Raw genomic sequence first — 23,657 nt, 5'->3', positions numbered from 1 at the left:
TGTAATATGAGGTGTTGATACATTCTAATGTTTTCGCAGTCATAATGGCCCTGAAAGGGAAACCATAAAAACAAAGTGGCCCGTAACAAAAATGAGTTTTGACACCCTTGTTAAAAATGGTCTACAAAAATGAAAGTTTTTTTTCTTTTAAAGAAAGTAAGAAATCAATCCAAATCATCTTCATTTTAAAGTTAAGACTAGCAGTATGTTGGTGTTATAATCGCTATTTTTTTTTTTATCATGCATGAGAGGTAAGAACCCTAAAATGCAATTACTGTATTTCAAATAGCATCATATCATTAATTAGAAAGCAACAAATACTAACATAAATTAAACATTAAATCACTTGGAGGTTATGCCTCCTGCAGTAGCAACGTATTACTGTAAAACATGCATTTGTGGAGATCAGGTAAGAAATGGTGACGAGAAGGGGAAAATATAGAAGATAAAGTAAAGTAAGTATACAGAACAGCAGCCAGTGCTGTTAGTATGAAGATCAAGATTGAGCTGTGCTACTACTAGGTTAGCGAGGACAGCTACAGTATAAAACACAGGCAGGGCAGGACATACCAACCTTTTGAGAAAGTGGTAAGTTGACCTATAATTCCAAATACAATAAAGGCAGATAGAACTTTGTGTGGGCAAAAATGATGAGTGGAGGGTGGTGGTGGTGGGATGAAGCAACGCGGTTAACTCTGGGGTGGGGGTGGGGGGGTGTTGGCTTTCTTGTCTTCGGGGCAGGAGAAATTAGAGGAGGTTGAGTAAACAGGATCCACCCTCAGGAATAGCAGATATTGAATAAGTCACCTCAGTCCAAAGATCCATCCAGGTATCTCATAGTCTTTCAAAAATAAAATATCCAAAACCCAAAGTCCATCTTTAATTAACCATGACTGATTTCCCATTTTAGACTTGTGACTTTGTGAGCTCCTGCAAATTCCACAAAGATGGAGATAACAGTCCATTTCAGTCCATTCCAATCTTATTTTTAAACGCTGGGATCAATGGTAATCCATCTTCCCTAGTCAATGGTTTGCAGGGAAGAGATGCTGTCAAAGATTCACATGTTTTCTGTCCATGCTTGTGTCTGCATGCAGTCCAGACATGGGTAAAATTTTGACTGTGTGCTTTCCTCCAACACTTATAGTTCCACGCATGAGAAAGGAGGTATTCCATAGGCATGTTATCTCCAGTGCCAACGAGGTCAAAACTCTCCAGCCATCAAACATTGTCCAAATAATTCCTTGCGGGGGAAAAAAAAAAAAAAGTCCCAATAGATTAAGGCGGTTTGTGGCTTTTGTGTTATTTGATTTTTCCGTCATCTGAAATTATAGTGCCCTGATTCAGAAATAATCCCAAATAAAATAAACAAAAGGGCCACAAGAAAGCAACCCATACCTTTAGATAGAGTATCCTTTAGGTGTTAATCCGTCATCAGGGGATTTCCCTTGTCAGTTTTCCAGAATGGTCCAGTGAGCATGTGACTCGTCCAAGTATTTTTGTCTTGTGTTATACACTGTGTGCTTGTTTGTTTAACTATATAGAGGACAAATGGCAATAAACTCCACCAGGCCAACCATGTAACTCCAGATTAAGAGAGGAATGCCAGGTACTGGAACATTCTTCTCTTAACCTCCCTGCATTTATCCATCTTCAATAATCCTGGAAAAAATGCACCAGGTCCAATCTTTACCCTCCACAAATCCAGATGACAACTGCATCTGGCCATTTCCGCAATTGGTGACCAGATTGATGAGATTTACATCAGGTGATACACAACCTTAATTGCCCCACGCTTTCCTGCCGCTGGCTTTACATTGCTCTTTCACCATTCAGGTGCCTGAACATTCATGTTTACCATTACTTCATTGTACAACTCAGCATTACTGCTACTTTATTGGCTGCGCATTATTTTAAACCCTTGTTAATTCTACTTGACATGACTAACTGGCGGGAAGATAACATTATATGAGTGTGTGTCACTGCACATTACCAATGTTGTTGCACAAGGTGGATCGTGTGGATAACTAGCAAGTGTTGCTGCAGTGTTTACCGGACGTGTACTTGTGTTCTAATGAGTCCCAAAGTGTCCAAGTGCAACAGACTTTTATTTTTTAACGAAAGATTTATTTTCTAGTCATAAGAGAGAAAGGCTATTTCTCCTGATTCACCAGCAAGAGAAGCAATGGCATGGACTGTACGACAGTCGATAGTAGAATAAGAGAGCGAGACACATTTTGTTACCTTGTGTGTGGAAGTATTGATTTTCGTGTTTTTTTGTAGAATATGGTAGTTATCAAGAACCATTGGCACCTATTCACCTATTTTCTTTTTTTTTCTGTGGAACCGATCGCAAAGTACTTTGTACACCCAGTAGCACTCCATGCACTTCATGTTATACTATTTTGTAAAAATTCCCCCATTTACTTTTTTGTGCTCTTGCTGAAATGTCCCAAGATGACAAATGATGGTGCCAACGAGCTGTCTAAATAGGAAAACAGCACAGAAATTGGCCTAAGGAAGCACTATGTTGAAGTGACACAACTCATTAGGAAACAAGGTCAGTCGAAGACAAGCTAAGTTTGGCCTTTGCTGCATGTACACGCTCTACTGTAGTTTTGCTCTATTTTGTTTTGTAGTTTCATTTTTTAGAAACCACTTTGAGTGACGCAAGTATCAGTTGTGTCAGTGTGTGAATAATGTTCTTCTGTTTATTCTGTTGCCTTTCTCAGTAAACCAATTAAAAGTGCACCATTGGATGTGCCTATCATTGACCATGAGAACAGGGATTTGTTCTAACTACTCTGTAAACTATACATTAAACAAGCTCACAAAAAATGTTTGAATTACGCTATTTAACACAGTTGTACTTTTCAATAGGCATGTTGCACTTTAGCTTATTTCAGTTAGTGTGAAACTAACCCAAACTTTGTAAACGATCTTCTTTTCTTTCCTCTTGGCTCATGTTTATTGCTGTACAGTATACAGTCTATGTAGATAAATAATCACACCTAAATCCCTCAATATAGAAAATAATCTGTGATGAGTACAAATAAATCAGTAAGAAAGACGAACATACTTTAATAATCACCCACCCGTCTGCATGAGTATTATCAAGCATGCCAGAGGTGTACATTTACCAAACGTACTATAGTCGCCACAAGCTCAACAGAGATTGCCTTTTGTTGGAGTGTCTTTAGTTAGATGGTTTTAACAAGTAAATCTACCTTTAAGAATTACCCCAGGAGAGCTGACTTTGATGGGTATCCTTGTACAATTACGACAAAGAAGCTTGGAGGTGAACAGCTTACTAACACAGCACGCTTTCCCTGGCCATCATAGAAACTGTATCCACTTACCCGTCTAGTCTTCGTTCATAGCGTCCATCTCTGCTGTGTAGCGACGTTGGGGGGCCATACACCCCCCCCCCTGTCGCACGTGTGAACCCTGATACATCCCGGCCACGAGAGCCTAAGGACAGACTATCGTCCAGCCCCCTCGCGGCAGTAGGAATGGTTCCTGGTTCATTGTAATCAGTGCGCAAGTCTCTGTCCCCCATCTTGTTGATAGCATTGTGAGCCTTCTGAGCACTTTTGATGTCAACAAAATCCACAAAGGCCGCAACCCCGCCCTCTGACCCCCGTTTAGGCAGGACTTTGACACTTTCCACTCGTCCATATCTGCAGACAAAACAGCAAAAACAAACTGTCAAGCCAAGTGCAAAGAAGATCAAAGATCAGGTCTCTCATATCAATTGGACACATTCAGAAGTTATGTTCTGCATAGTCAGTAATTACAAAAGAATGAATGGATTTTAATAGGAAAGCCATAGCTAGTATTAGTTGGTGTACACACTTCTTAAAAAGTCCATTTCCAATAGTTTTTTTCTTTAGGCAAGTATTGCACGGGACATTATGTGGCATTCACATTTTTGAAGGGAACCTCTGACCTTGAAACAATTATTTGACCTGAATCGTCAAACTTTTCAGTAGCCTGTTTGCCTGTGTGCTGCCCAAAGTAGCATATGCCTGTTTTTGGGTCGCTCTTTTCAGAATGATCACTAACCCTAAAACACAATGGACTTAATGAATGGAATAGGAAGCAAACACGTGATAGATTTTTACATAAAATACATGACATACAGTAAGGGCAGCAAAAAGGAAATAATAGGATTTTTGATAACAACTCCAGGGTATGTGACTGGATAGCTTCTGAATTTTCTCATGTATTTCAATATACAAAGAAAATCATCATTGGAGCTGTAAGCAGTGATAAACAGGACATTGAAGGGGTTTACGCTGTTCAAGAATAGTGGATGGATTACTGAATGCTGGCTATGCATACAGCTGTTCAAGGAAATGTGTGCATCAGAAAATGAGTTGTTGCATGTGCTTGAAATACCCCTGCCAGATGAAGACATCTATGGATTACTTACAGCACCACTTAACATGTTTAACAAACAGGGGGTCTTTGGTAGTGTTGTGTTCAAGACCACACTGTCCGAGACCAAGACTTGCCCAAAAATGAACGGTAACGAGTTCTCACCAAGACCAAGACAAAGACTATAAGACAACTGTGCAATTAGACCAAGACCACAAGTATCATTGTTAAATATAAAAATTTAAATATGTCTACTTTTTTTCATTGTTTAGTTTTCAGTAATTTAAAACAGTGGGGAAATATTAGTAACACAAAATTTGAACGTTTGAGTTTTTTTTTTTTTTTTTAATAAAGTATTTTTCCTCAAAATCGCATTGATGAAGTTCAAGTACTGGTCTTGACGGGAAAATCCAAGGACACGCATCAACCACTCTGAGACTTAGACAACACCAAGACAAGAACAAGAGTCTAAAACTGGTTTGAAAACCAAGACCAGTTTTGAGCAGTACAACACTTGTCCTTGGTTTATGACAGTTTCATCGTTTACATATCACAAAATAATTACTTTTCATGCTAAGAATAAATTGTCATACTGCACTAGAAGGCATGCTCTAGTTACCATCATACTCACTATTATTTCATTGTTTTACACAGAAATATTTTTCAAACAAATATCAACTTCAATGTGTACTTTACCACTGGGGTGGTCTCTATGTTAGCATTAGGATATGGCACATTTCAACTTACTCTTGTGAACGTTTTGCCACCAGCTACATCCATAAACATTCATGAAAACAGATATTTTTATTGAGATTTTTATTTTGTTTAGCAAATTTAGCCTTGTCCATCAGTCTAGTATATGCTTTAAATTCAGTAGAACTTGCATATTAAATTGAGTTTCTAAAGAACCCCTTGAAATTGCCAAAATAGAACTAAATCAGCTGAATTATGGAAAAAGGGTTGACTTCCTGTAGCTCTACATGCATTGATTTATGATATTTTTGTCTTCAATGATTAAAAGTCTGTTTATATCACATTTTAGGGTGAAACTAGCTTTGGGAAATGATTGTTCTGCCACAAAACATACATTCCATTGTGTTCTACTGAGAAATTTGGAGGTGTCAAACCTTCAACTCCATAACAAGCAATAAATAAATAATGCAACAGTATAATGGTCATGAGTTTGTTTATCCATGTGAAACCCTTCTTCATACTAAAGTGTTTTCAGTTTACATATGAAATCATCATCAATTTTAAGTCGTTTGTATGGAGAATGTATGCCCCCTTGTGGAAACAAATACTAACTAAAGGATGCAAAAATTAAAGGTGGGTTCAAAGAGGTTTTTCACAGGGTGCCATTCAGCTAGGACCGCCAATTAAATGTAATGCACTCAATTTTGTCTGCCAAGTGCAGGTTGTGAAAATTGGAAATTTACATCTTCAACTACTCCTCAAACCTTGAATTACAATTTGGGTGAATGTTTAAGATTACATTTAGGTTGCAAACACGCCGAATGTGAATTTTACAATGTTCTGCGCGCCATGAAGAAAAGTGTCCAGCATTATAGAAAGCAATCATATAAATCAGATTGAGTGAGCTATTACCGCGCTTTTATTCATTTGAAAACAAATCTCTGATTTCATTAATAACTATCACCTAGACAGTCAAGGTATTTATTGAATCATGCATGACAACCTACAACGCACAACCTCGGACGCCATTTTACACTCTTGCTCACTCATTCTGTCTCCCCCCCATCGCATCACATCACATCTCTCACTCACCTGCACGCATCCTGCCTTCCTCGGCTCGCTCAGAGTTGAACCTCTGCAGCCGCGGAGGGAGGCAGCTTTCTTCTGCGCCATTACAACAACGAGCACGACGCGCATCATAGGGCAATTCAGGCGCACGCTCATAAAGGCTTGCATTTATTGATAGCGTCCGCGTTGTGCAACATGGGAACGTTGTGCATTTTATGAGGCGTGAGTGATTTACGCTGATATGGCGACGCCTACGACTGGAAAAGAAACGTAGACGCGGACGGTTTGAGCAATCTGGTGTTTCGGGACACATATGGACGCAGCTGTGATTTCCTTGACAGTTTGCACAGTGCATGGCATTTCATTTTTCTTAAAGATGAATTCTGAGCAGGGACACCAAAATCGACCCTGGCAACAAAAGCCACAGTGATACAACCAGCGTTTGTGCGCGTGAGAGTGTTCTAGAGCTGCGAGGCTTCTTACTGCAGTGCAATCACGTTCAGCTCGCAAGAAAAAAATCTACATAACATTGCGGATTCGCGACGTTTGCCAGATAACATTCGCCAGTGTTGAATGCGTAAAAAATCAGTTGCAAGACTGATTGCTAAAGCTCAATCCCGATGCACAATTCAACCGTTGTTGAATTTCCTGATGATTCAGTGCAGTAGCTCTTAGGTCCTCGCTCATTTAAGGAAGTTGTTTTTCAAGCCTTTATGACAGGTGGACAGGTAGGCTGCTCGGGAAATGGTGGAAATGTCGACACGCACATGGAAACGAGTGTGTGAAATATGATGGTGAGGTGATGCTGCTGCAAATTCGGATGGGGAGTTGACAGCGCACATGCAAAGAGGAAAATAGGAAACACTTTCTTTCTACTCACCGCTTAAAGTGCTCGATGATTTTCTCCTCTCGCACATTTTCGGGTAAATTTCCCACCCATAAATGTCTGGTTTCCCGAACCATGCTGCGCGCTGCTGCTGCTCCGCTACCATACAGATCACTTTTGCTATGTCAGTAAACAGAAGAAGCAGAGGTGTGCAAGTCAAGGCCACTGAATGATTGCTGTGCCCCAATGCAGACCATTTGGGTTGCTGTCCCCTGTCTTGCACGCCTTTTCTTTTTGGGGGACACACAGCGATGTTTAAATCTCGACCTTGCACCTCGTGAACGCGCTGCGAGCAGTTCCCGTGACGAGGAGGAGGGAGAGGAGGTGGAGAGGTGGAGGCGCGTCCCTGGCACCACGCGACCTTTGAGTGGCGAGAGAAAACGGCATGGGCTTCCAAAAAGACAGTGAAAACTTGGGCTCGTAATGAGAGGCGCACCGCGCAGGCGTGGCTTTGTGTGCGTGTGCGTGACACTGTATTTATGTGTGTGAGAACTACCCCCCTACTCTTTCAGCCGATGAGATCACACGCAAGTGCGCATGCGTGAAAATAGCCCCCCTTTTCCTCCTGATGCTGCCTGGATGCATGCGAACGCCAAAGGGATCCCATCATTCTCATTACTGCAAAGTGATGAGTCTGCCCCCCAACCCCTTAAATAAAAATAAAAAACATGCATGGCAAAAGAAGAGAAAAATCGCTGATTAAAATGTTTAAAATATTTAATAACAGTCACAAGCAGCACAGCAACATTTAGGAGTGAAAATATTACCTTGAATGGGGTCCAGTACAAGAGCTGTGCTTGATCACTCACAAAAGTATTTGTTTAAGTTAAACAAATAGGCCTGTAGCCATGTCGTCATTTGCACTTTTGTGATCGTATCCGTGTCTTTTGTCTGCCTTAGCTGCTTGTTGAGTTTCACTTTAACCCCGTCTAAACTCCGTCCAAAGCTAATAAGTAACAAGCAATCATAGCCTGTGCGCATAGTGCAAAGGTAGCAAGATTAGTAAAGAGCTAATAGTGAGTAATTAAATGTGCTTTATGCTCTCTCGAGCTGTTAGATTACATCCAGGGCCGGCCCAGGCCATTTGGGGGCCCTGAGCAAAATAATGCAAAGGGGCCCATATTTTTGGCCCACCATTTCGTCACAGTGTACTGTGAAACCCATACATGCAATCCAACCCATACGTCCTTATTTTGTATATTAATCAGATTTTGTTGCACTGCATACTTCAAACTTCAAAGAAGAACTTCAAAGAAGTTAAGAATAACTTTTTTTAAAGCTTGTAATCAAGTATCAAAACTCACAAAAGTCAAATAAAGCAAACTGTAGTAAACAAAATAGAATATAAATTAAACAATTGCCAATTGGGGGGCCCCTAGTGGTCAGGGGCCCTAAGCAGCTGCGTAGTCTGCGTATAGGCTGGGCCGGCCCTGATTACATCGATTGTAGAATGGACATGTATATTTATAAACACAGTTGCTTGGTGGGCTTAAACGTTTCGTACGGCAAGTTGCACTTTTTGGTAATTAAAAGAATTTTTTAAAACTTAACCCCATAAAGACCTGGGGTCCACATCACACTTTGGGTGATGTAGGCCACAATAGTAACACTTGGAAACTAACTAACAATTTAAAAGAACATAAAAAATATTTTTTAAAAACGAAGCATTAAATTGCTGAAACTATAGTATGCCCCCCTTTAAGCCTGTGGTAAAAAAAAAAAAAAAGTATATGCATGTTTACATATTGAATTCTGTATATTATTTTCTTTTTTTCTTGATATTAAAGTTACTTTACATTATAATTTTTAAATTTCATTGCATATGTATAGAACCTGTAGAGATTCTCAATAAGTGTGTTTACAAAGCAGATGTATGTTTGAACTGTAAATTTTGAAAAACGTTTTGTGAAAAAAATATTGTTATCTTTCTGAAGGGGCACTGAAGGATGTCTTTATGCACTGCATAAAATACCAATGTGCCACACAGACACACACAAAATATATTAACATTTGGTGTATAAGTAAGAAATGCATTCTGGTTATGGCCCCATTAACATCCTAAATTGTTGTTGTTTTACATGTCATTTAACTCATTGCTTGGCAGTGAGAACTATATATGTCCAATTAATTTAAAATGAGAGGACTGGTAAATGCTCATCTTTCAGTGCCATTGACAGCACCTGGACGGCAGCCAATGATTTCAAGGAATGACAAATCATATATATATCTAACCCTTAACCTTATAATGGGATAATATTCGCGTCACAATCAAATATTAGCTTGACGCTCAAAAAAAATATAAACACCTGTGTGTAGCCCAACCGCAGTGTTACTATTTTAAGCTTTAGTATCAAGGCAGGACAGAGCAATATGACAGAAAGTAAATGCCAACTGCGCGTGCGCACGGTCAGCCAATCATAGGAGGAAAGAGCAGTCCGCTGTTGCCTGGAGAGAGAGGCCGTACAAAACAAGCAGCTGTCAGACATTTTACCACATTCCTCAATGATTGTGCTCTGCTACGCATGGAACATCCTACATAGCTCTGTCGAATCCGTCCTGTGGTGGAACTGTATCCTATTAAATTACTATAAACCCGTGGGAGTACAATTTCCAACACAAAAGTGATTCTCTGACTTGGATTTTCACCGAAACGGGACGTCAGGCCATCAGTGTCGATTCCACAAGGAATGACGGGTCTGATGTAAAAAAGCCTCTACTATGGAATAACGTTATGTGAACTCCTAAAGTTAAGACACAATATCGGCGCCGAAACGTGGATTTAATGGTTTGCAAGGCACCACACCAATGGACCGTAAATATAAATGACAATTTCTTCGTAAAAAGAGACCTACCCTCGCCGCCCCCCCCCCCCAAAAAAAGGGGGAAATAGTAGTGCTATTTGAGTCTAATATTATTACGTAGTAATACAGCAACGCAGTATAGGCTATCTCAAACGCCATTTTGTATGATTTTTAATCGAAGGGCATCGTCAGCCATTTTGACCCCTTTTCTCCTCGAGTAAAAGCGTTATTACCGAGTTGCAGTGTCGAGGCAGACCCCCCCCCTTCAATGTTGTCATGTTGTCCCGAAGTAGCAGCAATAGTAGTAGTACCCATTCTGTGTCATTAGTGCAGGTGTTGGCCGAACGTGTTGTACCCAAAATGGCTGCCAAGAAACTGTTCCAATGTTGAGCTTTTTGTTATTAAACTCACTTTCACCACGAGGGCTACATATTTTGTCAAATGTAAACTTGACCGGGTTTATCAGGTTTATTTCATTGTTAACCTTATTCTCCATCACATTGCAAGCACAGAATTTCCAGTAATAACATTTTAGTTACATTTTCAGCGTGTAGTAACATTCGATAAGATGTATAATAACACAGTACATTTACCTGATGGGGCTTTCGTAAGATTAACAGCTGAGTATCGTAAAGGTCATCCAATGTCCAGTCTCTGTGTCCTAGCTGACTTCGATTCTTTTACAAACAATCTTCAATCTGCCCATAAATAATGTCATTTTACAGAATACAATTGAATGAGGAAAGTTCCTTTTATGCATTACAGAAACAAGGTACTTTTTGTAAACTACGTCATCCAACTTTGGGAATGTTAATCATATATTCTTAATAGGATGAGAGAATCAAAAAATGATGATCTTTTCTTCATGCCAGTGCTATGAAAATGAAGGAGGTATGTTTGGATGTTGCTCAACTTCCAACAGAGGTTATCTACGCTCAGGACCGCAAACTAGTTGAGATTTCAAAGACAGAAACTCTGCTGATGGATTCGATTCAGCCAACTGAATCCCTAAAAATATTGTTTATAATGCCCACGACTAGAGTTGCATTTGTGCTTCTTCAATATTTCCCAAATTGTCTATATCCTTTTGGTTTTGGAACAGTTTTTGGCCTATTATTGAGGTGAGGATCTCTGACCTGTGATAATGTCACAAATACATTGTGGGGATCAGAGAGATTGCCTCACCCATGGAACACACCAGGATGTGGAGCACATCGGCTCAGCGTCCGTTTTGCTGGCAGATCATGCTGCTTGTCTGCTTCAAGAAGATAAAATATTGATAGGGCATCGTGATAACATTAATTACATATCTAATATAAATATACAGACTGAACAATTTCCCTCAGCCTTAAGTGTAAAAAAAATTGCTATACTTCACAATATTGAAAAATATCACATGCAATTTAGTTTTTAAATCATATTACATCGTTACTGATACTGTTTTGTTTTTGAATTCAGTGTCCACATTTTTCTTTTTTGGAAGGGGGGACAAAACATTGAAATGACCATTGCAATACAAGTAATGCAATGTAGCTTCACATATCCAAAGTACAATCATATATTTTAGATTATACACGAGTGTACAGTGATTAATATTCAATTATCAAGCCCCGTGGAAACTTTCCAGATCGGGATACAGTATTTTAAAAATTACATTAATGTAATACATCAAGAGACAAGTATGGCGGATGTAAATTCAGGTTCAGGCTCATGGTTATCTCAAGTTACAGTCTATACTGCATGTTTTTCTGTCATGTGCACTTATTATTTTTTATTATTATTATTTTTTAAGTTGGATAAGTTTATTACTATTTATTTTTTATATATTGGGAATCATATTTTGTGATTAACAGTGCAAACAATGAATTTATGGTAAGCTGTTTTAATCGGCATTTTATCCTACTTGTGGTAGGGCTTTGTTCCTATCCTGTTCAGCTAATGTCTTATGTCCAAAACATAAGTGCTTCCACTGCAGACAAGAAGCGCTGATTGATGACTACTACGGCTGGCATCACAGTCACAGCCAATGTGAGGAAGAGTGTCTTTCACTGAGTGTGTAGCAGTATAGGACTGTGGCCAACTGTTAGAAGGCTAATGCAGATGCCACAGAAGCATTGCGAACTGTGCAGTGTACGAGCACCACCAGGGCAGCAACACGACAACCTACACGCCAGCCAGCATCCTAGATGCATTTTTGTCACTCCAACTGTGGGTTGAAGTAAAATAAGCAGAGTAATTAAAAGTAGCTTTGCGATGTCAAATATCCATACCTTCCCTCCTAAACATATCAATGCACTCTCAGATGTGATGAGAGTACAGAGACCCCACACGTACCAACCAGTCCTGTGGGATACACGCCAATTATGATATCAAACATATATGAAATGCAAATGTGACTTATGTCTCATCTTGAAGCAAACAACACAGGTGATATATGTTCAGGAGTCCACCACTCAGTGAAGTATGGCGTTGGAAGCAGGGACATGATAAAGGAAAGCATGGCACTTGAAAAAAATGTACTCATTTAGATGCCAAATATAACAGCACACCCAAATTAAAATACTAATTTGATGCATACACACTTTGTGGTTATTCTGTGTGTTTTTTTACATCAACATCAAAAACCAAAGGAGTATTATGTATTTGTGATAGTTTAGTGCTGAGCTTTGACCCAGCCTGACGCTTATTCCAAAGGTCGGCCATCTGACTCATAGTAAATAACAGTAGTCCACAAGGAAATACTTAGCCTGAAATCATACACACTGAGTGTGATGTGACAAGTTTTTTTGAATGAAACAATAATGTGACTTGTACTTGTGGTATAACAATTAGGACCAGGACTAGGACCCCTGCAACATTAAGTTCCTAAAGTATGAATAAGGAATTTGCAGAAATTTGCTGTAGCGGTAAGTAAAATGTTTGCCCTTTATTATTTCAAGTGTGTTATCAATCATGTTCATGTTTTTACCAAATAATCCAAATGTTTAAAAACTTTGTATTAGATGAAACATTCATAACTGGTTTGGGGGCCAGGGGTGACAATTTCTAATATATTACCATTAATTATTATCATTAATCAAAATGGAAGTGTGTCCAAAACTCCTTAAGTTTTCATAGGGGGGAAAAAATGCCCAAAGTCCTCCACATATGCAGGGACCACTCTTTATTCTTGCCATTTTTAAGGCACCAAACCACGATGTCGCCTAATAAATAAATAGGCTTACAGCTGTTAAAAAAAAAAAGTACAATGACTAATTTAATCATAATTACCATAACTTTTTTTTTGTACTGTCAAAGTGTTTGACAAAACAACCATTGACCTCACAGAGCTTGCTTGCCCTTTGTCATTTTTTTCCAAGTCATATACTTTAATCATACAGCATGATAACACTTGATAACAACATAGGAATTTATAGCAGGCTGAGCCCAGAAAACATTATGAACTAAGGACTGAGTTCTGTGGCAATTCCACTCATATTTTCATTGGAGAGGCTTTAAAATCCGAGAGGTAAGTTGCACACATGCAGGATAATAAATATGATTTTAATTGATTTCGATCACTGTCGCAACTTCTTGTGCACAGGCATTAAAGACTGACTGTGGTGAAAGTGAGTCCTTCCTCATGGATGCAAACGGTGATAGAAGTGGCAGTGTGCAATACAATCGCTGGAATGAGGACAACATTAACATGAATGTGGAGGGGTCCACTACAACAAGGTGAGTACATTCCAGTGGTACCTTGTTGTTGTCATGCTACATCTTCCTCAAAATTCTATATCAAAGTTATCGCCTCATTTAATGTCCTGCCAGCATCAAATCATTAGCTCTCTTAATGTTTTTCTTTTTCTTTTAGCTTTAAAGAGGACAACGGTAATAAAGGACGTTAGCATTAAGTATCCAGACTCACACTCTTTGGGGTTTACTGTTAAACTAGAATTACATTAATCGAATTGTATTAAAAATAACTAATGTTTGTGCATTTAAAATAATCTCATTACTGGATAGCCACCATTTTAATGTTGAAAACTACTCAATGTTACTGCAATTTACTGAGTCACACAGCTGTAAAATACATCTTTTGCATCTGTACGGCTATATACTGCCCCACAGTGGCCCGATCCAATACTCATTATCAGTATGGGTGCACGATCTGGCTATTTTGGGAGTTACATTTGTAAACAAGGCATTTCTTGAGAAGGTATCAGCATTGCTTACTTTAATAGAGAAAATATCATCATTAACAGCGAAATCACCCTACAAAGAGCACCAGCATTTTTTAAGCGTCCCTCCCCCTTATCTTTTGACTATTTTCGTTTCTTTTATAAACCTGAGTAATATTATGTTTTTTTGAGTTTGAACTATTCAGGATTTATATATTATTTAATATATTTTTATAACCTGGTTGGCAGAGAAGGTTTGTAACCACCACTGCAATTGGACCTGCATCACAGAATCAACATTGGTTGAATATGAATTCACAGCACTGTATGTGTTATGGAATGTTCTGCTATGTGTTGTGTTCAGGCTCTACGATCGAATGTGCAGCGGCAACACAGGAGTCATAGTGAAGACAACCGGAGTTTTGGCTGCATTAGTTTCTGTCTACATCATAGGATACATCACAGGATACTACATCCATAAATGCTGATGGAGCTTGCGAGGATGAAAAAGCCTTTTGGGTGATTTTTTTTTTCTCTTAACATTTTTACTTTTATTGTTCACGAAAAAAAAAAACAATTAAATAATGAATAAATAATGCTGGCATTAGGATGCTTTTTTGATAAAGAAACAGTTTGCCCCTGATTTCTGAATTGTAAAGATTGACAGTTAACCTATTCGGACTGAATCTTGTGCAACTCTGGCTTCAGAAAATTTAATTGAACAATGACAATATAATTAAAAACACGAGTGTTGAAAATGTTATCCTTCTAATAATGTAGTCCATGGTAAAGCACACTGGTGACCTCATACAATGATAGTTAAGTGTAAGTATACTGTTTCACTTAATTTGTCTGAAAATGATTAATTACAGATATATACAATATACATGTACATCTATCAATGCTACAGACATTAGTTATCGGCAGACAATTAACTTCTCTTTACATCAATATTTCAGCTTTTTGGATAAGACATTTCACACAGGATAATTTGGGAGTTAATTTAAAACAAGATCATACATTCAGTGTCAATGCTGAACCTTTTGTTTGATAGTGTGCTGAGTTAAAAAAAAAAAAAAATTTAATGTAGATTGTGTGCCTTGGTTCAATAAAGGTTTGGAAACACTATAATGACATTTCCTTCCAGAAATCTCTATATTGATTTTGACCTTGTGTGCCGCTCATTTCTACGTCTTCTGGGCTATCTCCTCCACATAGAGCTGCATCTGTTAAAGACAAAAACACAAGGCAAAATTGGCAAAGTGCAAATTATAACACTCCACATATTTTTCAGAAAATACGGCAAAAATGAAAAGCCGGTAGTTTAAATAATAGACTTTGATCATGACAGAACTTGGTCCTGCAAAAATACTTGTAATAGTGAGCAGTAGTATAATAGGTTTGAAATTAGGTTTCAAGTAAGGGATACAGCTTCAATTAAGGATATAATTAGCATATCTACACTATAAATTTCCATCTGAAGGTGAGCAGTAGAGTGTTATACTGTGGCATGAATAAGTTTGGGCACCCTGGGTATACCTAAGATTTTTTTTCCATGTCACTGTAGAATTATCGGGTTTTTCTACGGGTATTAGCAGATCAGATTTAATGCTTTCAAATGACACTTTTAATGCCACTTCAAACAAATTTAATGCCCACGCTCAACTGCAGAGTTTAACACACACAAATCGTGAGTAGAGTTGTCCCATAATCACTTTTTAACCGATGTCCTGATTTTGTCCAACTCCAAAAATCTGATACTGATTTCAAACCACTACCAATATATTTGGTCGTGGACTTAAGATATTATGGCTAATTGTACTGTCATGACCCACTGGATACTTTAATAATGATAAATGTAACAACTTCTATTTTTTACATTAAACGTTCTTGTAAAAAAAGATAAGACCTTCAATTGAAGTTACGGAAAAGTGCCTGTATTGCATCACAATATTTATTGTTGAAATCAAAATAGTGAAAACATCAGTTTTTTTTTTTTTTTTTTGGATCAAGTGCAAAGCCATTGTTCTTCAATCATTTATTACTCATTCAATTTTTGTACCATGCATGCAAATGGTCTGCTCACATAACAAATCCTAAGCATCTTAGTTTGGAAACATGTACTGGTCAATAATCATAACTGCTGTGCTGTGACCAGCCCTTGTACAAAGGCAGAAGGCTTCTACAACCCCTGGCAAAAAGTATGGAATCACCAGTCTTGGACGAGCACTCACTCAGACATTTTACCATGTAGAACAAACTCAGATAAAAAGCTCGAAAAAATAATGAATTGGTTCAAAAGTGCAAGTCTTCAGCATTCAAAAACACTAAAAGAAATGAATAAAAAACATTGTGGTGGTCAGTAAATGTTACTTTTATAGAGCAAGTGCGGGAAATAAATATGGAATCACTCCATTCTGAGGAAAAAAATATGGAATCATGAGAAAAAGAAATAACAATCAAAACACATCTCTAGTATTTAGTAGCACAACTTCTGGCTTTTATGACAGCTTGCGGTCTCTGAGGCATGGACTTGATGTGTATTCTTCATCAATTTGGTGCCATCTCTTTTTGATTGCAGTTGCAAGATCGTCCTTGCAGGTCGGAGCCTTGCTGTGGACCATTTTTTTCAATTTCCCCCACAGGTTTTCAATAGGGTCGAGATCTGGGCTATTTGCAGGCCATGACATTGACTGGATGAGTCTTTCTCCAAGGAATGCTTTAACAGTTTTTGCTCTGTGGCATAATGGATTGTCATCTTGGAAAATGACAAACATATTTTCAATTGAAGGGATAAGAAAGCGGTCTAAAATTTCAATGTAAACTTGTGCATTTATTGAAGATTTAACCACAGCCATCTCCCCCAGTGCCTTTGCCTGACATGCAGCCCCATATCATCAAGGACTGAAGGAATTATGATGTTTTCTTCAGGTAGTCATCTTTGTAAAAATCACTGGAACACCACCAAACCAATGTTCATGCAGGAACTTTGGTTTGGAACATCATAATTCCCTCAGTCCTTGATGATAGGGGGCTGCATGTCGGGCAAAGGCGCTGGGAAGATTGCTGTGGTTAAATCTTCAATAAATGCACAAGTTTACACTGAAATTTTAGGAAGCTTTCTTTTCCCTTCAATTGAAAATATGTCATTTTCTAAGATGACAATTCATCATGCCACAGAGCTAAAACTGTTAAAGCATTCCTTGGAGAAAGACTCATCCAGTAAATGTCATGGCCTGCAAATAGCCCAGATCTCAACCCTATGCCACTAAATACTAGAGATGTGTTTTGTTATTTCTTTGTTTGTTTCTCATGATTCCATATTTTATTCCTCAGAATGGAGTGATTCCATATATATTTCCCTGCACTTGCTCTATAAAAGTAATATTTACTGAGCACCACAATGTTTTTTATCCATTTCTTTTAGTGTTTCTGAATGCTAGAGTTTCACTTTTGAACTCATTCATTATTTTTTCAAGCTTTTTATCTGAGTTTGTTCTACATGATAAAATGTCTGAGTGAGTGCTCGTCCGAGACTGGTGATTCCATACTTTTTGCTAGGGGTTGTACATTCACTTTGAAGGCAACATGCATATTGGCCCAAAACAGATGTCGATATTATCCAATATAATTTTAAAATGCTTTTATCGGCTAATATTATTGGCAATGGCTACCCAATAATATCAGATAACTCTATTATGTAAAGAAAATATACAGTGGGGAGAACAAGTATTCCATACACAGTCAATGGGAAAACCCATTGGCAGTGTATGGAATACTTGTTCTCCCCACTGTATATATATATATATATATATATATATGTACTGTACATATATATTATATATTATATACTTTTTCAAACCATCGAGTTTACATAATTTTCAATGCCTCAAACGTTTAATGCTTTTTAAGGCCTGAATTTGACAAAATCCATTTAATTACTTTTTATGCTTTTATAAAAACCCTCATAAATCCTGATTATTATAATGGTACAATGGTGCTTCATGATACGAAATGTATTCTTTGCGGAGTGGCTTTCTTATGTTTTTTTTTTTCCGTAAAATATTTAACGTCTTACATGTAAATCGCTCAATTCTTTTCACGCTCTTCTAAATACACCACATTAAATTTGCTGTCATGTCCTCTTTTTGCCTGTCTTCAACTGTAATGCTTTATTGCCTCTTAGTGGCACTTCAGTGTAACTAGTCTGTTAGGATCCCGCTTGTACAGACGTTGTCACATGAGTACTCGAGCTCATAGCAAATACAAACCGCTAAAAGGCGGGCTAACTTACGCAGCCATTGCTTGCGATTTCATCTAGTTGTTTATAATAAAGCATTGCTTTGTTATATCCTTTTGTTTCATATACAGTATATACAGTATATCAATATATTTTAGATATTTCCGCGTGGCGTTAATTGCATTTACAATATACAGTGTTACCTCAAGATATGAAAGCTTCGGTACTCGAAAAATTCATTTCACGCAGTTTTTCTAAAGTTTTTTTGCTTCACAAAAAAAAATAAAAAAATTAATCATACGAAAGATAATACGTACTGTCATAGATAATTCACGTTCCGAGCAATGCAATAATATAACTAGTGTTTTCCATCTTATTATTCTGATAAGCAGACGAGACGTTAAAATCATGCTCAAGAGTTTAATGAACAGTTTCGTTTTCACCCTACCAGTCACAGTGTAGATTACTCGTCCTTGTGTATAACGTCCAGTGGCCCTATTGGTTAATCCCATTGCACGCTGGGTGGTGAAGTTCCAACTCCAACACCACAACTACGTCTGACTAAATTGTAAACAAATGAAATATACACACAACAATGTGCTTCACAATGCTCATACAGTGTTTCACAAAAGTGAGTACACCCCTCGCATTTCTGCAGATGTTTCACTATATCATTTCATGGGACAACACTGACAAAATGACACTTTGACTCAATGAAAAGTAGTCTGTGTGCAGTTTATATAATAGAGTTAATTCATTTTCCCCTCAAAATAACTCAAAATATTGCCATTAATATCTAAAACCCTGGAAACAAAAGTGAGTACACCCCTTAGTAAATACGTACATCCCTAAATGTCCAAATTGAGTACTGCTTGTCATTTTCCCTCCAAAATGTCATGTGACTCGTTACAGGAGTGCTGTCAGCACAACAATTTGATGTAGAGTGCAGCGTATGGTCTGAGCACTAACAGGCTGACCCCCCACCTCTTCAATATCTGCAGCAATGCTGACAGCACTCCTGTAACGAGTCACATGACATTTTGGAGGAAAAATGACAAGCAGTACTCAATTTGGACATTTAGGGATGTACGTATTTACTAAGGAGTGTACTCACTTTTGTTGCCAGGGGTTTAGATATTTATGGCTATATTTTGAGTTATTTTGAGGGGAAAATAAATTAACTCTATTATATAAGCTGCACACAGACTACATTTCATTGTGTCAGTGTCATTTTGTCAGTGTTGTCGCATGAACATATATACTTCAAAATCTGCAGAAATGCGAGGGGTGTACTCACTTTTGTGAAACACTGTATGAGCATTGTGTAGCACATTGTTGTGTGTATATTTCATTTGTTTACAATTTAGTCAGACGTAGTTGTGGTGTTGGAGTTGGAACTTCACCACCCAGCGTGCAATGGGATTAACCAATAGGGCCACTGGACGTTATACACAAGGACGAGTAATCTACACTGTGACTGGTAGGGTGAAAACGAAACTGTTCATTAAACTCTTGAGCATGATTTTCACGTCTCGTCTGCTTATCAGAATAATAAGATGGAAAACACTAGTTATATTATTGCATTGCTCGGAACGTCAATTATCTATGACAGTACGTATTATCTTTCGTATGATGAATTTTTTTTTTTTTTGTAACATGAAGCAAAAAAAAAAAACTTTTGAAAAACTGCGTGAAATGAATTTTTCGAGTACCAAAGCTTTCATATCTGGAGGTACCACTGTATATTGTAAATGCAATTAACGCCACGCGGAAATATCTAAAATATATTATCAAAACTTTCTGGGAATCTTAAAACGCCACTGTCAAGGAAATGCTCCTTCACCTTCACTATGTCAGATGTCAAGGTCTTCAATGGGATGAGTCTGGGCTCCTGCATGTGAACCTCCTGCTCATCAGCAACTATCCAGGGGAAATCCTATCAAAAGATCAGGCTGCAAAATTGACAATGCTTTTATCATTGTTTCCTTCCTACTGATTATACCATGTGTTCTTACCTTGATGACTTGAACCTTTTCCATGTTGCGCGTCGCAGAATTTCTTGTATGAACTAACACTGTGAATGAACACTCTTAAGACAAGGGAACAAGATAGAAAAAAGTTAATACAGACTCTGAGGAAACTGAAGCTTTTATAACAATATGAAATTTACCTGGTGGATTATTTTTTAAAACAGCATCACACACACTAATCTTTAAAATAAATGCCCTCAGCAGCTGCTCCACGTGAGAGAGTAATGTGTCCGAGCTTCAAAAATGATAATGGGGGGGGGGTTACTATACTGGTCAATACACCAATATGATTATTGTTTCAAAGGACAAGGGTGCAAACCTGATCGAAAGCAGTGGTGGTTGAGATATCTCAAACACAAATCTCTCCACTGGATGATGTTCCTTGTCCATAATGACGACAACCACCTTCTCAGCATCATTCTTCCAGAAAAATGGGGGCACTTTTGAGTGCATGATCAACCACGAACTTTGCAGTATCACTGAGCCCAGTCTTACCTTCTCAATAAGCGGCTTTATACAGTGAAGTGTATCTTGAATGTACTGATTCAGCTCAGGGTGACATGACATCTGTAAAATTAACAAACCAATTTGAGCTGAGGAGCTCGTCTAAACAGGAACAACTTATTGTTTAAGTTTGTCAACCTGCACAGGTACATTGTACTTCTTTCTCTTCTGAAATATTCCAGAGGGATAGACTTCGCGGACATAAAGGATGAGGTGAATGGCAACTTCCAGGAACTCACACAAAATGTCAGCAACCACTGAAGAAAACATCCGAATTAATTCATTCGTGTGAAATGTTCCGCTCTGCGGTCCCCACCACAACAAACACACAAATCATTAGAAAAACGCCATCAGAATTGAGCCTCCACACCTTTGTAAAGGCATGCACCGTATATATTTTGAAGGGCTATTGTTTGATTTCGATCTGAGCTGTTCAAGTGAAATTCGTCCCGATTACCAGGTTTGTTTAAAACGAAAGAAATTTGAGTACGGATGGAAACTCTTGCACATTACCTTGTCCAAAATTGAGGTCTTGCCTTGTTAAAGTTGTCATGATACAAAATAAAACATAAAATGCTAGCTTCAACTTTGGAGCGTGGTTTTAATGTATTTGTCAGTCAGTCCAAAAATGCATACAACGACCGACCAAATTCTAACTAAATCAGCTTTAGGAAGACGGCTTTCAATGTAACTGAGTGACTGTACGAGACAAATATTTTAAAAAACTAAAAACATTCCCCAGCCCAAAGTCGTGTTTAGACCGCCGGTTGCAACCTCGACGCTAATCATACATTGCGCACATCAATGACGTAAGAGGTAGTTTTAGGCGGAGTCTTTTTTTTTTTTTTTTTTTTTTTAAGTATCTTTTTAATTATTTGCATGATTTCAAAATCGTACCAACCTTTATATTTGATGAATGTTTAGTTGAACTGGTATTTTCTTTGGCTTAATTTTCAAATATACACACACACACACACACACACAAAAAACGGTCGGAATTTGTGGCTATGCCATTTAGCCAGCCAAACAAGATATGATGCCGTTTTTTTCAAACTACAGGGAAATGTTTTTTATATACGATGGTTCCAGTACCAGCAAACACAGTTACTTGGATTTACTGTGTTTCGGACTGGCCTTTCTGGTACAGTAACCAGCATGTCACTAAAATACTCTTACAAACGGTTTGGTGTGGAACAAACCATTTTGAGAACGTGGTAATAATCCAGGTTCGATGTTGAATTTTCCAAAATATAATGTTTTAAATAATAATAATTTAAAAAGCGGCTTTAAAAGCCTTGTCGACGAATGATGACGTAAAATTCTAAACGTTATTTTTCTGGATTTACCAGTGCTGTGTGCGAATCGTAATCACTGTATCAACATATGCTTTTCGGAGAAGTCGGGCGAAAATTGAATTGTGTTCGGATGGCATCAGTAAGAGATAATCTTGTTCTCCGGTTAAGGATTATCTTGATTCATCAACTAACTAGCCTTTAGCTTTTTGCTGGTATACAAAGTGGGAGTGAACAAACGCCACAGTATCGCTAATAATGGCTTTTTATGAAGTTTACTCGCATCCCGCTTTGATTCGGTACAAAGCAGGTGTTTGCACGAGTGCCACTTTGTTTCTCGTTGTGACTTTGTGCCTCACTTACATCTCCCCGCTGTTGGTGGTTTATAGGAGCCAAGGCTTCTGGATTAAAAGGAACACATATGAAGAACAAGCGGTAGTTAGATTCCAGTATGAAACACTGCTGGTGGCTGCAACAGGTATCAACGGGGATTATGTGGCGTGGAGCACCTTTCCCCATCTGAATAGCATGCTTGGAAAGAGCCTGCGAATCCCTGCTGTCTCTGTGCGGGAAGAGGACCAAAACAAGGATGGAAAGTTGGACCGTCTTATTTTTAAACTGCAGTTACCACTGAAAGATGAGGAGAATGTTTACAGTGTCCAACTACTACTGACCTTCAGCTACCAACTCTTTACAAAGTCAACAGTAGTGATGCAGAGCCTGGCCTATGTGCAACACTCCTCCTCTGTCCCTGGAGCTAAGGTGTTTATCAGTGGAGACCTGAGGCTGCAACAGAGAGTTCCCCTGCCTCACCGTGGACTCTTCAACGTTTACAATGTCTCTGTGATTGACGGCTCCAGCCCTTTTGCAAGTGCCTATGACCTAGACAACATAGTGAGGCGCTACCGAGAACGAAACTTGACCACTATACTTACCTGTCCCATGCCAGTGTGGACTACTGGACGCGCCACTGGCTCTCCTTTTCAGCTTATTGCAGAAATTCAGTACCCTGTGGAGGTCATTAGCTATTGTCCCGGTTTCTGGGAAACTATCAAGTTTGCTTGGATCCAGTATGTTAGTGTTCTCCTTATCTTTCTCTGGATCTTTGATCGCATCCAGACATTTGTTTTTCAAAACCAAGTTTTAACCACTGTACCCATAAACACTGGAAAACCTCACCAGAATTGACAATATGTGGTTTATAGGCTTTCTCTGTTACTTTATTTTAATATAGTTCATGTTTGTGGTATTTCGACTCCTAAGTTTCTTTTTACGTTGTATTTTCATTTAAATGTTTTTTGGGGAAAACTGGACAGAATTTTTTTTTCATATTGTATATTTTACTTATTGTCTTATTACTTATCAATGCAAAATAAAATGACTTGTTCTAACTTTCATGTGTATTGGTTCATGTGATACACCTTGCAGTTCAAACCTTTGTTTTCAAAATCTACTAAACAAACATTTATAAAACTTCCAGAATTAAAACAAAAACAAAAAAATTCCAGAATAAATGTTTGGATTTTATTAGAAAATTGATATTGCAATATTTTAACCACTTATATACTGTATCGTATATAGCAGTGACGTGCGGTTAGGTTCA

At 38.2% G+C, this 23,657-nt stretch overlaps 5 protein-coding genes across 7 annotated transcripts in view; 2 read left to right on the top strand and 3 right to left on the bottom strand.

The window, feature by feature from the left end:
* Window positions 1–7,656, bottom strand: part of spen (spen family transcriptional repressor) — a 40,362-nt gene extending 32,706 nt beyond the window's left edge. Inside the window, exons 1-2 of one of the 2 annotated variants that reach the window (XM_057819786.1) lie at window positions 7,022–7,656; window positions 3,360–3,680 (exon numbers count right to left, since the gene is read on the bottom strand). In XM_057819786.1, the coding sequence (XP_057675769.1) occupies window positions 3,360–3,680; window positions 7,022–7,104 (404 nt within the window). In that variant the 5' untranslated portion in view covers window positions 7,105–7,656. The other variant, XM_057819793.1, reaches the window with a different exon arrangement.
* Window positions 7,657–8,625: 969 nt separating this feature from the next.
* Window positions 8,626–12,357, bottom strand: tmem82 (transmembrane protein 82). The gene is given in 4 exon segments (XM_057856646.1): window positions 8,626–11,083; window positions 11,781–12,193; window positions 12,249–12,270; window positions 12,272–12,357. Coding segments are annotated over 4 exon segments (624 nt in total). The 5' UTR covers window positions 12,353–12,357; the 3' UTR covers window positions 8,626–10,975.
* On the top strand, window positions 9,497–15,414 carry smim1 (small integral membrane protein 1). The gene is made up of 2 exons (XM_057819830.1): window positions 9,497–13,545; window positions 14,353–15,414. Exons 1-2 carry the CDS (start codon window positions 13,451–13,453, stop codon window positions 14,474–14,476), a joined length of 219 nt encoding a protein of 72 aa, XP_057675813.1. The 5' UTR covers window positions 9,497–13,450; the 3' UTR covers window positions 14,477–15,414.
* mad2l2 (mitotic arrest deficient 2 like 2) lies at window positions 13,216–21,550 on the bottom strand. 2 transcript variants are annotated; one of them, XM_057819816.1, is made up of 8 exons: window positions 21,276–21,550; window positions 20,901–21,019; window positions 20,754–20,825; window positions 20,578–20,678; window positions 20,399–20,493; window positions 20,244–20,317; window positions 20,072–20,164; window positions 13,216–15,214 (listed from the first exon to the last, which is right to left on the bottom strand). In XM_057819816.1, the coding sequence occupies exons 1-8, from the start codon at window positions 21,313–21,315 to the stop codon at window positions 15,176–15,178; spliced, it is 633 nt and encodes a 210-aa protein (XP_057675799.1). In that variant the 5' UTR covers window positions 21,316–21,550; the 3' UTR covers window positions 13,216–15,175. The 2 variants fall into 2 exon arrangements, 1 of the variants encoding a protein (XP_057675799.1); XR_009061182.1 differs by having other exon boundaries at window positions 15,179–15,214; window positions 20,072–20,180.
* A 217-nt stretch (window positions 21,551–21,767) lies between these two features.
* On the top strand, window positions 21,768–23,438 carry LOC130905973 (transmembrane protein 231-like). Its single transcript, XM_057819804.1, has 2 exons — window positions 21,768–21,903; window positions 22,444–23,438. The coding sequence occupies exons 1-2, from the start codon at window positions 21,842–21,844 to the stop codon at window positions 23,240–23,242; spliced, it is 861 nt and encodes a 286-aa protein (XP_057675787.1). The 5' UTR covers window positions 21,768–21,841; the 3' UTR covers window positions 23,243–23,438.
* Window positions 23,439–23,657: the final 219 nt, after the last annotated feature.

This window comes from Corythoichthys intestinalis, chromosome 2 (assembly GCF_030265065.1).
Source record: "Corythoichthys intestinalis isolate RoL2023-P3 chromosome 2, ASM3026506v1, whole genome shotgun sequence".
Lineage (NCBI taxonomy): Eukaryota > Metazoa > Chordata > Actinopteri > Syngnathiformes > Syngnathidae > Corythoichthys > Corythoichthys intestinalis.
Note: the sequence above shows the minus strand (reverse complement) of the source record. Positions and strands in the feature narration are given on the sequence as shown.

Coding starts and splice junctions, on each gene's coding strand:
- LOC130905973 (XM_057819804.1), top strand. CDS start 21,842: ATGGTTCCAGTACCAGCAAACACAGTTACTTGGATTTACTGTGTTTCG. Junction 21,904..22,443: donor GTTTCGGACTGGCCTTTCTG/GTACAGTAACCA, acceptor GGTGGTTTATAG/GAGCCAAGGCTTCTGGATTA.
- smim1 (XM_057819830.1), top strand. CDS start 13,451: ATGGATGCAAACGGTGATAGAAGTGGCAGTGTGCAATACAATCGCTGG. Junction 13,546..14,352: donor GAGGGGTCCACTACAACAAG/GTGAGTACATTC, acceptor TGTTGTGTTCAG/GCTCTACGATCGAATGTGCA.
- mad2l2 (XM_057819816.1), bottom strand. CDS start 21,315: ATGACAACTTTAACAAGGCAAGACCTCAATTTTGGACAAG. Junction 21,020..21,275: donor AGACCTCAATTTTGGACAAG/GTAATGTGCAAG, acceptor TGTTTTCTTCAG/TGGTTGCTGACATTTTGTGT. Junction 20,826..20,900: donor AGTACAATGTACCTGTGCAG/GTTGACAAACTT, acceptor TTAATTTTACAG/ATGTCATGTCACCCTGAGCT.